General features: G+C 44.7%; 1 protein-coding gene across 4 annotated transcripts; it reads right to left on the reverse strand.

Moving 5' to 3' along the window:
- Positions 1-1,780: 1,780 nt before the first annotated feature.
- On the reverse strand, positions 1,781-14,338 carry dyrk2 (dual-specificity tyrosine-(Y)-phosphorylation regulated kinase 2). 4 transcript variants are annotated; one of them, XM_023826415.2, is made up of 3 exons: positions 13,888-14,338; positions 13,114-13,247; positions 1,781-6,637 (listed from the first exon to the last, which is right to left on the reverse strand). In XM_023826415.2, exons 1-3 carry the CDS (start codon positions 13,946-13,948, stop codon positions 5,045-5,047), a joined length of 1,788 nt encoding a protein of 595 aa, XP_023682183.1. In that variant the 5' UTR covers positions 13,949-14,338; the 3' UTR covers positions 1,781-5,044. The 4 variants fall into 4 exon arrangements, with proteins under 4 accessions (XP_023682183.1, XP_023682194.1, XP_023682203.1 ...); XM_023826426.2 differs by lacking the exons at positions 13,114-13,247; positions 13,888-14,338 and adding an exon at positions 12,226-12,395; XM_023826435.2 differs by lacking the exons at positions 13,114-13,247; positions 13,888-14,338 and adding an exon at positions 8,962-11,284.
- Between the last annotated feature and the right edge of the window lie 1,324 nt (positions 14,339-15,662).

The raw sequence follows: 15,662 nt of genomic DNA on the forward strand, positions 1-15,662 counted from the left end.
TATTTAAAATTGAAATGTAAGCTTCTGTCTTTGCAGACGTTGCTAGAGTCATGTTACTTTTAAAATGCTGTATTTATCATTTATATTATGAGCAAGCAGTTGGTAGCAGACATTGTGGGAAACATGAAGCATCGCTGTATGCGTCTGTACAATTCACAGTGCATTGTGGGTATTTTCTCGCAGACTATAGCCCTGGTTTTTAGGGGTGCTGGGAACACCGGCCAGCTGTAGAGGGAGACACTGGCATGACACATCAGCTGACCTGATGCAAAGGGATGTGACCATCCGCTGGTCCTGCCGCTGGCCCTCAGGGTGCCACAGCGTGTCTGTGGTTTTGTGCTGCTAAAGGCTGCCTTGTCCTCTTTGTCCAGAGGCATTTTTTTTAGAAAACCAAGCTGACGGGCAGGTTTGTGAACAGCTACTGTGATGCGCCTGACCTTTCGGGCTACTTGAGATGTAAGTGCTTATTGCCCCCCCCCTCCCTCCCATCTCAGATTTCAGCGAAGACACCTGCAGCTCCAAAACAATATTTCAGCCTGTAGCCTGCAACCCTGAGTTTCAGTAGAACAATTACAAAAAAAACCTTCAAAACACATACATAATTTTTCAGATTTTGCTCATATTTTTCTTTCCTCCATGTAACTGGAACTCTGAGTTTTCAAACTGAAATGGCTTTTCCCACTACTGTTGATACCCTAAATGATAATCCTGTCATTTTTAAAGTGGAAATAGACTTTAGAGTCTTTGCCCGGAACCAAGTCCGTACATACCTAAGCTCTGCCACTCAAGGATTCCAGATTTATAAAATTCCTCCTGGGAATGAAAAGATTGGGTCAGTAGCTCAGGTATCGGGCTGCAGATGTATGTACAGGTGCAGTGGCAGTGTTCAGGGAGTTTTCAGTATCCATATCTATCAGGAACTGCCCACAGCGTGCCAGGTCACGTCACGCAGCTTCCCACCTGATGCATGGAGGCTTTCTGGTAAATCTAAGTCATTCTAGTAGCCAAGCTAACAGGACCAGGAGGGCAGAGTATTTCTGGGGTGAAATGTCCAGTGTCTGACCATGTGACATACAGAGACAAACAAAAAGCCAACCTTGCGTTCGTGATGCTGCTGGCACAGGAAGGCGGGCACCCCTGCGTGAGCCTCCTACCTGCCACCGTCATGTCCGACCCCTCCCGATGTCTGCCCCCTGTCCACAGGAAATGACATCGGGGACATGCCGCTCACTATTGGCATGAATGAGGGCAGCAGCCGGAGCCCTTGAAGTGCTGAAGCCTGCATCTCCAAACTGGTGAGATTGTGACATATTTAATGCACCAAGAGCCTCTGGCTCAGGTGTTTAGCCAACAGCTCTTCAGCTTCGATACTTTGCCCCCCCACGGTAACCTGGATGTTGTCCATGATCCAGCAGGCAATTTAATTTCTTCAATCTCTCATTATTTATTAAACATCCACCAAAAAAGGTCCGTTATTTTTCACCTTCGTGGTTTGTGTAGTGCGGACCCAGAGCTTACAGAGATCCTCCTATTGCTAAATGGACACCTATTATTTCACCCCCTCCCCACATGTCTGTTGGGAAGAGCTGGAAAGTTCCCTCGACTGGGGATGAATACCCCCACCCCTTATGATTTTGTTCCCCATTGACTATGATCAATGGGACATAACACTACATGGTAAATACTACATGCTACAAATTGGTTCTAAAAAAGAACATATTCAATTGTAATGAAATACCATGTTCCACATCATCACAAGGAACGACGCTCCAGCCATCTGTAAATATGCACATTAATTGTATTTTTATTAATATTTTCTGGCCACAACAATAAAATTTAACAAATGACCACTAGAAAAAAGGTTTACTTCATCAGCTGTACAATACATACAGTATCATAAAACTGGCCGCCAGGATTAAAACCCACTACTGCAATTATGTAGTGTTTTCAGCAGCATTTAACGAGCAAAAATAAAAATAAAAACCAAAAAAAAAAAAAAAAAAAAAAAAAACCCACAATATATACATGTCCACGGTGCATTCAGAGTAACCTCATATGTACAGTACACATAACTCCAGCAAAATACTCACAAGTCTTCCGATTGGTTTCTCAGTCTTATAACAAAAAAAAAAAAAAAACACACACACAGAGATGCCAGCCGCTGCCCGAGATGTTGACGGACAGCGGCTGACTCAGATTCAGCCCTAGGATTTTGACACAAACAGCAGAAGGTGCACACCTTCGAAATGGCACAGCTGGTATACCGCCATGTCTGTGCTACAGCCGCGTCGGACGTCAGATTTCATGCCCGCTGCCCAATGTGCCTTGCGACAGGTCATGCCAACCCCCAGGTGCATCGAAGCAGGTAGCGCTGATGGATTCACACTACGTGGGCTTGTAGCATCAGAGCGAAATGCTTCTCTTGACCGGGAGCAGACATTATCTAAGCATGGCCCTTGAGTGACAGAATGGCTTGAAGTGCCTTTTCTCAGAAGTAACGTGATCCAGCGTGTGCACTACCAATGCTGTAGCCACAGATAGCGAGATGGGAATGCACTTTGGTACATGCCCACATGCCCTGGGTGCTTATAAACGTATAAACAGTCTGAGGTAAAAATGTTTGTATAGATTATTTTTAACTAGTGTCAAGTTTAAAATTTAATGTTTAATTCTGAGTTGCTTCATGTTAAGACAAAGGATATTACAGTGAAGTTAGCGTCCACCCTGTGAGAGAGGTCTGCTCAAATATGATCCTCTTTTTTAAAAATCACTTTCTGTGCTGAGACAGGGACTTTAATAAAATGACTTCTTTTCCACACAGGGTATGAAAACATTCTCTATATGAAGCGTTACACAACTTTGCTTCTCAGAATGTAACGGATCATGAGAGACTCTGTAGATGTTACTCAAATCTGTATAAGAAACAGTGTCACTAAATAACTACTATAAATCATACCCCTCCCCCACTAAAAAAGGGAACTACTGTAAAGAAAACAGCATTGATAACCAAAGGCACATTGTTACACACCGTAGGGCATCAGTTTACACACTACTGCCAGTACAAAATGAAGTTATTGTGAAGATGCACTCTCTTTGCTCATTGGTTGTCGGTCGGATACAGTTTGGGGGAACAGCCAATGAGATGCTAGTCAGAGCTCTGCTACAAAGGAGGGTTGATAGTTAATCAGCAACTAGAGACGCAAGGCACGGGCGGTTGCCACGGCTGCCTGTCAGGAGTCCCTGACAACCCTTGGTCTGCCCTCTGACTCATAGAGCCTCCTCAACAAGGGATTCCTTTCCTTCTACTTAACAGAGGAGTCTGGGTGTGGTATTAGGTGACATCATTCCAAGAGAACACTGTTAGTGCACGCTGCAGTTACCGTGGTAACAAAGCTGATGCAGCACATTAACGCCCTACCGTTTCCAGTATGGCTTTTCTTGTATTTTTTCTCCTCCTAAAAGTCCTCAGTGAAAATCATGTACGAAATAAATATGAAGCTCTAAAAACAAGTCAACAAAGTTATAGTATTTAAAAACGTGTCAAAAATGCAACCGAAATGGTAGCTCTCACTTCCTATCGAGACAAAAGCTCGTAAAATGCCAGATACACATCTGGCTAGGTGTTCACTAATGAACAGTGCATAGCTGAAATCATTTAAACAGGATATTGGATTAAAAAGATGTCAAGCAAAAGGACAAAAAAAAATAAATTAATTGAGCAAAGGGGATCCAAAACATCAAAATACTACACCACCTTTTGGCCTCAAAAAGGGAAAAGGGAACAAGCTATTTTGGGTTTTAAAGCCTGCCAAACATTTATGAGCCCACTCAAGACTGCCCTACTTAATTTTCCAAAGCGCAAACCCTATTCTACAGCAAGTCAGCAGGGGACGGTAAACATTGCTACAGTGGACAACCTGAACAGAGAGCGGGAACAGAAACGAAGCACTCTAAACTGCCCGCGTTATCTGAGGGCAGAGCACAGGCGCCCTCAGGACGGACACTCCGGGGCAGGGCCGCCTGCGTGGGAAGCCCTGGAATCACAGGCCTTGGGTTTGCACCTGCGGGCCCCTTCTGTTCACTCTCGCGTCAGCAGAGTCCGGCTCAGGGCCACCCACCAGGAGAGTTAGCGCATTAGCGTGCAAACCGCTATGGTAAAGCAGAATTCGTAACAACCATGTTTCAGACTTGAATTTTTTTTTTTTTTTTTTTTAAAAAAGAACAAAAAATACCTTAATTACAAAGGTAAAGCACCAGAGTAGTTTTCCCTGCTCTGTAAAAATTTTTTTTGTTTTTTTGTAGTCAATCTACAAATGAGACGTGAGAAAAGGCTACGGCAACAGTGCCTAGCATTAGCGCTGCTCTTCCCCGCGTTTCTACAAACGCACCATGCCACTTTTAGCAGTTCCTGTTTGTAAGGAATGTCAAGAGAATTTAGGCACGTACCAAGTCATGTAAACTTTTCAAACGAAACATTTTTTGTCGTTACCTCCTTCGATATTTTTTCCTTCCAGTAATTCCGTATTCTAGTCTTATCGCTCAAAACGTCCCTCCCCTTGCAAAAGGTTGTCCTTCTGCTACCTGAATAGAAATGAGGTACTTTTATTCCCCTTTATAAGATGAGCCCTACGATAACGAGAGGAGAGAACCAAGAAAAGCCCCACAGACCCCTAGGACTCGATTTGCAGTCTTACTACCTCGTGGCCAGCCACGTCATCGCTCTTAACGACTGCACTACACAACAGTTGGGCTTCATAATTTATTTGGCTTGACTGCACAAGTGTTGGCAACCCTGTCCTGGCAAGCCCTCTAATAAGAACCCAAAAGCCTTGTTTCCTTTTCACCATTTCAAGATTTATAAAGATTTGCAATAAAAACAGCAATATAATAATTACTAAAACACAGCGCTAACCCTAAAACGCGGTGATCGCACTTATAATAGAGTGATGTCCAGGAGTAGGATGGTTTCGCTTTCCTTACAGCCTCTGGAAATAAAAATGTCTCCTTTTAAAAAATAAATTAGTGGACAGAACGTGTCTGACGTTCAGTTGACTAGTTTTGGCAGCATTGTTCTTTGTTGTATATTCCCATTGGCATCAGTCATTTGTGCCAGACTAGTCCTCAGCTTGCTGACTGAGCCAGAAGTCGGAGGTAATTTGGAAATTGACGTAATAGCACCTGAGCCCTCTGTGATTCGTTTCATGGGGGTTCTGTCCACTGTGGGGGGTTTTGGCAAGCGTCTCCGGAGCCAGGGGTGACGCAGGGCCTGGCTGGGGGTCATGCGCAGAGAGGGGTCCCACTCCAGACACTGCTTGAGGAAGTCCAAGAAGAGAGGGTCATCGCAGCCCTTGAGGGCCGTCACCCAATCCTTGCTCCCAGGGGGACCCCGAACTTTGCCCCGACGTGAGCGTCCTCCGTTCAGCACCACAGAGCCGTCCGGCAGGGTAGTGACTGTGCAGTACCGAGGGTAGCCCTTGGAGCTAACAAAATTTTTGGCTCTTTTGGATGCATCCAGCAGCTTTTGTGAAGGCATTCCGAGAAGTTCGATGATGCAGGCTAGCTGGTCCCCTTCGTCTTCCCCTGGCAAAAGAGGGTACCCTGTCAGAAGCTCCGCCAAAATGCAACCCAAGCTCCACATATCAATGGGCATTCCATAGCGAGACCCTAGGATGACCTCCGGTGCTCTGTAGAAACGGGACTGGATGTAAGTGTAGACCCGCTGGTGCTCATAGCAGCTGGAGCCAAAGTCAATGACTTTTATCCCACTGCGACCTTGCTGCTTGAGCAAGATGTTTTCCGGTTTGAGGTCACAGTGGATGATCCGGTTCTTGTGCAAAGAGTCCAGACACTGGAGAATGGAGTGTGCAAACTTGCGCACCAGCGGCAGGCTGAAGCCCTGAAACTTGTTCTTCTTGATAAGCTCGTAGAGGTTCATACTGAGCAGTTCAAAAGTCATGCAGATGTGGTTGCGGAATGTGAAGTGCTCCAACATGTGGATGACGTTCATGGTGGAATCCTTGTCCTGCTTGCGTAGATGTTCTAGGATCCGTATCTCCTCGGCCGCCTGCCGATGGAAGCGCTTCTCGTTGCGCACCATCTTGAGAGCCACGTGCTGGTGCGACTTGTGGTCATAGGCCTTCACCACCTGCCCAAAGCTGCCCTTGCCGATGACCTTGAGCACCTCGTAGCGGTAAGCGATGTGGTCATGGGGCACGTGGATGTAGGAGCCCTGGTCGTCATCATAGCCACCATTATTGGAGCCCCCAACCACGCCGGGCCGCTTCTTGGCATTTGGACCAGTGAAGTAAATCTCCGGGTAGTTGAATATTTCTTGATGCTCAAAGGCCGTGAGTTTGGACATGTACTGCTTCATAGCCTGCTCAGGTGTTAGAGAGACTGGTTTAGACTTGCCATCAGAGGACTTCAGGGAGATGGAACTGCTCTGACGACACTGGGTGCCCTCCAGCTGCCTGTCGGGCATTGGGAGACCCGTCCGGTCCACTGTCGTCAAGCCATTGGGCTGTGAGGTCAACAGTGTCCTTTTGTTGCTGTTTTCCTCAAACAGTTGCTGAACATGTATCTGCTGGTGGTTCCCAATGTGCAAGTGGTCATTCATTGTGTGCTTATTTCCCCCAATCTGAAAGAAAAACCAACAATTACAGCAATTAGAGGTTGAAAATGCAATAAAACATACAGTATGAAGATCATATTTTTAATTTTGTATACAAGCTTCATTAAAAAGGCATTAGGTGACATTTACCCCACCCCCAAGTTCCTCAGGCTACAACCTTATGAGAGGCTAAAACCTTCTCAGGTCATCTGTAATTACAAGCCCTTTCAGCAGCAAGGACCGTGTGGAGCTCGCAAGCAGATCTCAGGCACACCTGTTCCACAGTTTACATGCACTACGTTGTTGTGATGCAAGACCCATCATGACCAGTAATCATGACTCATGTGGTATCACCTACCTATAGGCAAGTGACAGGACGTAAACCAACATAAACAGGATGCAGAACGTATGGTTCTACTAGACTTTCCCCAGCATTGTGGGATGGGATTCAAACTCTGAAACAAGAACCAAACATCCTGCCTTACCAACTTGAGCAGTCTTACAGGAACTGGGCTGTCGGATATACAAATACATCCACAGAAAAATGCAGCTAATCCCAAACAACACGACACAAACACAAATGACAAATAGCAGTAAGTTTATATGACATCAAACATATTTATATGACATATAACACCGACACTTGCTTTTAATGAACAAGAACAGCTATCATATTTTCACATACTGAAAATTAATCCAGGATGTAGTCTGGATAGCAACCTCACCATCACGACATCAGCTTTTACGAATTAATCGAAGTCAAGATTTTCGTTTTAGTGCAGCTAATTATCAGCAACTAGCCTACAAAACCATCCTTTGTTCCCCTCCGTTCATGTGCTGTTTAAATATTTAGTACAGCATATGTGAAAGTGAACTATCCATTAGCACAGAATATAAAACACATTTTAAAAAAAACTCTCTTTCTTCATGGTACCGTTACCTGTGTGAAATTCCAAATGGAAAAATGTCAGCCTCAGAAACACACTAACTAAAACTCCCCTCTTTCAGTAGTCGTCTTTTTCATAAACTCATCCGTTCCCCTTCCCCCCAACCTTGTGTCCCAAAAACAAAGTCAGCCAGCAATATTGCATAAACATAGCATAAATTTATTTAAAACATAATTTGCAGGCCAGCTTTAAAATGTTACATGATCCTTCTGGCCTAATATCAGAATGCAATAACCCTTATTTTCAACAGGCTTTAAGTAGAGTGTTTGGCTGAGCCTCTAGATTACTTGGAATGTCATGTACATTTTTCTTACTTTCGTATCTGGTGTTTGTGAAACACTGAGCTGTGTACACATAATTCAGGCCCTATTCTATGGCTGATTTATGTCAATGAAAGTCGGATTGAGGGGTAGATGACGCTCACATTTTAAGCAACATTGCTTCCCTAGACGGCCTGCCATTAAATTAGCACAAGCAAGCTACTTTTGTGCTTTAGTGAGAGAGAAATTAATAACACAGGACGTTGCTATGATGGCTAAGGTCCAATCCTTCTGATTTTGCTAAATGAGGATTTTTTTTTTTTTTTTTTATGTACACAAAGATCAAGAAGTGTGCATTTCCTGTTTCCGCGAATCTCCAACTCCCTCTCAGAAGCCGGTTTCCTTGATAACTTGATAACGTCTCTCACACACGACATCCTGCGGCTTCTGTCCAAGGCTCTGTTTAGTCCCCCTGTTGGGTTGTTCAAATTAGCATAACGGGAAGAAACTGCAAGCCTGATACAGAATTTAATACACAAAGCACTCCATAACATCATTAGCTACTTGATTAGGTTAAGCTTGTTTGCTAATCTGAATTCCGAGGCTGAACCCCATTCCTCATTTCTTCTCTGCGCATCTTTGCTTGTTACAGTGTAGTCTGGTTCCCTGCCTTGTTGGAGGGACCCTTTTCCAACAGTTTGCCAGGCATAATTCCCATTACAGCTACAACACAAAACCAAAACACTAAGCTTTTCAGAGCTCAGCAGACCAATACTGACCTATAATCTCAGAGTCATTGAGGATAATTTCCATAATTTCTACTAAAGGGACACTGGATGCATCCAAAAATGCAAAAGGATGAATATTTAGCAGATAATATTAAGCACCTACCCTGTGCTTTTGTATACGCACACTGAGAACTTAAAATACCACAGAACACTAGAACAGATACTGCTGTACACCAGGGCTAGCCAAACCTGGTCATGCGAGTTTCGGAGAACACCCTCTCCTTGCAGCTAATGTCATTAGGAATGACATTGAGGAAAAGCCAGCAGAACCTGTGGCTCTTCAGGAATGCGACCGGCCGGTTTCTCTCTCTTTGTCACTGCCGCCCCATGCGTTCCACCCGGCAAGTCGATCTTACCATTTTGGTGCCGCTAATCCCACAGATAAATCTCTTGCCGCAGTGTTAATCACCTGATTCTGGCAGAGCGGAGCGTAATGTTGAGGAAAGAGCGTCAAGCGCTCCCAGCCAGTGCTCCGTTGCTCGAACTGTCCGAGAGTCCGTCCACAAAGAAAGCTATTCCACGCTTCCAATCGCCACCTACTTACACAAAGTTTCACTGCACATAACGAGGGGAGGGTGCAGCTCCCAGGCGTCTGTCCGTTCTTTTGAGAGCTTCAAAAACAAATGCAAAAGTGAGGCTACTCTGGATGTCCCATTGTAACCCCGACTGACTCATTTAGCTTTTCAAACTAGCTAGCAGACAGTTCCATTAAAAAAAGAACCGTCCTTGTATACTGCAGGTTGTTTTAAGCGAGCTATTCAAGTTAAGTACTCTGCCAGGGACCCAACAGCTGGGCACCCTCCAGGGCTGGAATTGGCAATCTCCAGGTTAGGTCTGCACCCTTAAATCACTCCATTAATTCCTATTAAGGCTTTAATGACCATCAGACATACTTCCATTCATTGCTATAAATGCAAAAATGACCTAATAACTAAATAATGAGGGTGTGTTCCAACTATTGGGACATCACCCTTCTCAGCCTCCCTAGAAAGGTCTGCGCCAGGGTACTGGGGAGAAGTCTGCCCCACAGCTGAACCTAGGTTTCAGGAGGAACAATACAGATTTCAGCCCAGCCTTGGAACAGTGGGCCAACTCTTCTCCCTCGCACAGCTGTGTGAGGGTATGGGAATATGCTAAGAGAGACTACACATGCTTTGTGGACTACCAGAAGGCGTATGATTGCATGTTTCAGCATGTTACAGGAACATGGGATATCAGGCACATATTGCATGCTTTTTGGTCCTTGTATGGATGAAATAAGTGTCTGCAACTTGGCACAAAAATCAAAGTTGTTTAGAGCGGCCGTTGGCCTCTGACAAGGGTGTGTCTAGTTGCCTCTCCTGTTCGTGATGCTCAAGGATGGGGCACCAAGGCGTAGCAGTGACTGTAAGGGCATCCGGAATGGGGGAGGAAAAGAAGTGATGTTGTCTTCCTCATCAACGGGGAACTCCAGCATGCATGCAGTATGTGAAGCAACCTCTAAGCGCAAGATCATGGAATTCTCTTGGGAAAAGAGCGAATTACTCCTTTTAGGTGAGGGGGTGTGGCCTTAGTGAAGGAGATGAAGTACCACGCGATATTGTTTACTAGTGATGTTAAGAGGGAACGAGAGATTGACAGGCAGATCGGTTCAGTAGTGGCAGTTCTGTGGGAATTGAGGAAGTTTGTGGCGATAAAGCAGGTATTAAGTTGTCATGGGAAGCTCATGGTTACCAGTCAGTCCACATAGCTATCCTCACCTATGATGGTGAGTAATGAGGTCATAGGTAGTGACTGAAAGAACAAGTTGTCCAATACAAGTGGCCAAAATGAGGTTTCTCCATAGGCTTGCCAGATTCACTCTCCTTGACAGGGTAAAGACTTGAGAGACCTAGAGGGACCTTTGGATCACAAGAAGTCAAGTGATGTGCTTTGGGCATCTTGTAAGGGAGGTCCTATGGCAGACCACAGGAAACACTGCGAAATGAGCTAAAATCTGCAACCATGGAAAATAACATCTACTGCGACATTCCACATGCTGCCACCACGACCTTGACCAGGAAAAGCAGTGTGAAGATGAATGATGAAGCCTGACTAACAAAGTCGCAAGAAAAGCACACAAAAACATCTGCAGACCTGCATGAATGTCAGCACACATGGTGAAAACAAAGCAAAAAAAAAAAAAAAAAAACACCAGAGAAGCCTAACCAGACCTCACTGTGGATCCAAGAGGTATCCTGTCACTTTGCCCCACAGCTCTGCTATAAGGTTTGTCTCTTGGTTTTAATGATGCACTCTGAAAATGAAACGGAATCCCAGCTCAAGGTTACCAATGGGGACAAGATTCAGTCCCGCCTGGACCACGAACACAAAATGCTCTCCGACACCACACAGCCAACGAGACTGCATCTAAAGCATGAAGGTGAAACACCATTCAGTCACAAAACACGCCACAAGATCGAAGTAGACATGGAGATCCGGATTCTGCAGAGATCCGACAGAGTACGCCTAAATATACAAGACACACATATGCAAACATGGCCTGCAAGGTAAAAATCTACTAATGCCGAAAAAGCACCTTTTTGTCGCTGGATTTGCCATTAATTAGATCAAACATGACGCAGACAGCTGGGGTTTTTGAAGGGCACCCTGACAGACACCCAGCTGGACGCCTCTTTGATAGCACACACACACCACAAGCCCTCGACCCGACTTCCATTGTCATAAATCACCCACAGAATTCGCCGTTCATTGTTTCCAAGTTTTCCAACAAGCTCCATCTGGAGGTTAATTAATGGCGACAGATCAAGGAAAACTGCCAAGATTTTGCTAGGACAAGGTAACAAAAGGCAGGTTCTGCAAATTCAAATCCGCTCTCATGGTAAAGGATTCTAGGCTTGGCTACTGGGAACAGGCCAGAATGGTGAACAAATAAGCTTCTACACAGACCGTCCCTGGTGTATCTAACACACAAACCTCACCGATCCCCCGGCAATGACAACAGAGGTACATAGAACGACAGCTGCACTCAGCGGTGTGCACACTCAAGACTGATCTTCACACCCTGCCCGCGCACCCGTTGCAAGTTTGGGTGCAATGCTAAAATGCACAGGAGGGGGGAGATTACAACGTGCAGCAAATTACGACGTGACCAAAAACGCTGGAGAGAAGTGCATATCAGCCAACCTGCATGCACTGGGGATAAAAGCTCCAGAGTTAAATTACACCAACCTGCTTTCATTTCCCAGTTTTGTGATGCAACTAGCAATTATCAGTAAAACTGTCTCCAAAAATATACTGGGCTGCAACACGCATGTTCCTCTGACCCAACCCAGCAGAACCTTCATTTACTTGTCCCAGTTACCATCAGAAGTGAAGAAAAATGAAAATGCACAATTTTTTTCCCCCACATTTCACAAAAGTGTCAATTTGCCAAGCAGTGCAGACCACATGGCAGGAGAGGAAGTGGCAAAGCCAGAAAAGCCCCAGAAAATTACACCCCAAGCAGATCAAAAGAACGGTAAAGGAACATTTTAAGAAGCACATCTGCTAATTCTGACAAACTCAACTTAACTATTATTTAGTTACATTACATAAGGGATCATTTCTCAGCCTGATGGGATCTAGCCCACGTTACTCACCTTTAGGTAGCCAGTAGATATAGTGGTACAGTTATCAAACCAACAAATTAACAAACCAGTATAGCCAGTCTTGTTTGAACCCAAATAAACTTGGTTGAAAACCTGAATGAGGCTTCCGACTGGAATATCCATGACTGTTGAAATGAACACCAGTAAAGATGTCGACAGGTAAGTCCTTCACTGTCACACCCTGTAGCTGGGCGTTCAAGCTTAAAAAATAATAATAAAAGGAGGCGGGACAGCAAGAGGCTTTTGCTCACAGCTGAACGGCTATTTTCAGGTGTGTATGCACACCCATAAAATAATTTATTCACTGACAAATACTATATTTACCTCACACAGGAAAGAGGTGTGGTAATTTCCTGTCCTATTGATACCGTCGTTTTATATGATGAAGCACATATTAATGTGGCATTAACGCAGATACACACCATCGTGTTTATTGCGGTCCTTCGTCTAAAGCTACATGTTTCCATTTCTATTGTGTGGAGTCCTGCTCGATTTACAGTGACAAGCTCGGTTATGTTATACACACACAGTAAGCTATAAAATAATGATCACTGATATTTGTCACTACTCCAACCATAAACTGGTTCCGACGGCTTTGATGTATGTTACACATACCGATCGGGTTTTATGGTGTGCTTTACGGTTATGATTTTTTGGTATAACAAGCTGAAATCCGTCTGGATGAAGCGGCGTACGTGCTGCTGTATCACTGGAAACCTTTGTTTCCTGGAGGAGCTGGTTACAGTATCGGCGCTGGCAGCACATCGAGGCGGAAAAACTTGAAATAATTCGCCTGTTTTAAAGTGTAGGATTCTAAAGGTGGAATATTTGATCGTTGCAGGCAAAAGGCAGAGTGAGAGCGGCAGGCGTGCTCCGTACCGTGAGGGGGGCCGTGTTCCTGATGGGGGGCAACGTGACGGCTAATGGTGGGTCGGTCCCAGCTCCGGCCCGGAGACCCCCAGCGCCGACTCCGGGGGAAGACTGCAGCTGGCAGACAATCTCACCCCCTTTGCCTGCGAAAATGTACAAAAAAAATGCATAACGTTGCCCCATCATCGAAAACAGAATTCACTGCATACATTTTATTCACTGTATATTATTTTATTCAACATCTTGAGATCATCTTGTAATCGATCGAAGGCATCTCGGGCTTTATTACAAGTAAATGCATTATTTCATACAGCAATGTCTGTCCGTTAATTTCACTCCCCGATAATGTCGGACAATAATAGCCCACCCCTGTCAAAATAACAAAGTTGACAAATCGCTCAAGGTGAGTATTAAATGTAGAAAAGTGGAAGAATATAAAATATAAACACATTTGAAAGGGCTGTTAACAAAAAATGGGCGTAAAAAAGACCACTCAGCTTCTCGTGAAGACCATTACCATGCCGCCTCCTTCCCCATTCCCCATTCCCACATAAAGCTATGCAATAAGGAAATCGCCATTGATATGGCACCAAAATATAAAACCAGCATGCATACCCGAATTGCAGACAAAGCATTAAGAAACGCTTAGGTCAAGAAAAAAATCCGACCCTCATGTGTAGTGAACTGTGTCCAAACAGGCTGGAAAACATCAGGCCATCATAGTTAGGGAAATGCTTTTTAAAAACGTCTTTTGCCTGCCTGGACCTTGGCTTTTTCCCTTACCGGTCGGATAGACGGCAGCGCAGGGCTTCTTGGTTAACATGGCCGCTGGAGAGTCACACATAGGCAGAGGCGCTTCGGATTATCCCCTCCTCCCCCTCTCCGTTCTCGGATAAAACTCTGTTACTCCAATCAGCTACATCCAGCCTTGAAACTTCAACCCGAGCCGCAAGCCGTGGGGCTGCTCCCACAACCCCGGAGATCCCGCCACCATCGCCAGAGGACGCGCGTAGCAAAGGGCAAAAACAGTGGAAATCCGCAAAGGAAAAGTTGCAAGGGGATAAAAAGTCCACAGCTTCAGCTTGTGCAGCATTTAGGCAGTGCCGATCGCTGGGGTCCGCGCTGTGCCGATGGCGGTGGTAGAGCGTCTATCTTGGCTTGTAATCTTTATGTGTGTACCTCTCTCTCTCGCTGGTGCGCACGAAATGTGGTTGGTTCGGCTCCTGGGTTTCGCCGTGCAAAGTGGGATTGAATGGGAGGGAGGTAAGGGGGGGGGGTCACTGCATATCGAGCGTGCAGCCTTTATTTTGCTGAACATTTAGTGCCGTACGCTTCGATCCAAGACAAGCCCGGTGAAAAAAATAATAATGTGAGCTAGCCTTTTAATGATTGTAAACAGTGATATGTTCTGCCTCAGGGCAATAAAAATTTTATAATTGTCCAGGAACACTCAGTCTCGCAACTGTTTTGGTTTGTTGCCCCTCCCTCAGGAGATGTAAAACACTTTCTAGTTAAAAATTGTTTGTTTTTGGTAGAAACTTTCTCATTCCTATTAAATAATAACCCATATTTTTATACAAAGATCTCGTCTATATCTTAAAGTATATCGCCTCAAACGTGTTATAAAAATTCACGGGATCTCTAGTGTTATGAGACATGCAATATAGTGCCGTCCGCTAGGTGGCGCGGAAGAGTGTCCCTCGCAAATATCGACATATTTCAGTCGTAAATTTTGGGTCCGCTGCTCGTATGTGAAGTTTAACTTTGCGACTGAACAACTAAGTCTTGCGTTTTAACCCTGCATTATTGTCGGGTGAACAGTCTTTGAAAACCATGCTTGCTACCGGATGTGTTTTTTTGTTTGATGTTGCTGAATATGAACACATTTTATGCGTCATTATTTCTTGTTCGCACACAACTACAACACAGGTAATTAATCACCCACCGATGACGAGTACGTGTCGTTTGGTTTATACTGATGACATATATCCGACTTTTGAAAAATAAATCCCCGTATTTATTCCTGTGTTTTTGTTGTGCCTCTTCCACTGATTTTCACATTGAAATAAACGGTAAATCCAGTTAATGCAAACATGGTTTACAAGCTCTGTTCAGCATGTTTGGCAGCAGAGAACCAAACTACATATGATGTTTTTATTTAGAAATGTGCATTTTGTTATAACAGGACAGTAATGGTAGGTTAGACACCCGGACGTTTGCTTTCAGTACCAGTTTTGATACTGGAGCCACAATTCAGGAACCGTGATGCTAGACATGCAAGGTCTTTGCTGACGGCTGCATTATGGGTATCTTCTGAAAGACAATGGCAACCTTCAGCTCCTCTGCTGACCATGAAAGGCTACAGCAGGCACAGAGCTCCTAATCATAGCCCTCAGACCTAAAATTAGGACCAGCGCAGCCTTCCAATGCATCATATATATACATTATATACATAGGTTAGCTATGGATTTAGCTAGCAATGTAAGGTCATCTTTAATCTCTCTCTCTTTCTCCCTCTCATACACAGACACACAGAAACTCTTACATAATTGGTAATT

The sequence above is a fragment of the Paramormyrops kingsleyae genome, chromosome 1 (genome assembly GCF_048594095.1).
Source record: "Paramormyrops kingsleyae isolate MSU_618 chromosome 1, PKINGS_0.4, whole genome shotgun sequence".
Taxonomy (NCBI): Eukaryota; Metazoa; Chordata; class Actinopteri; order Osteoglossiformes; family Mormyridae; genus Paramormyrops; species Paramormyrops kingsleyae.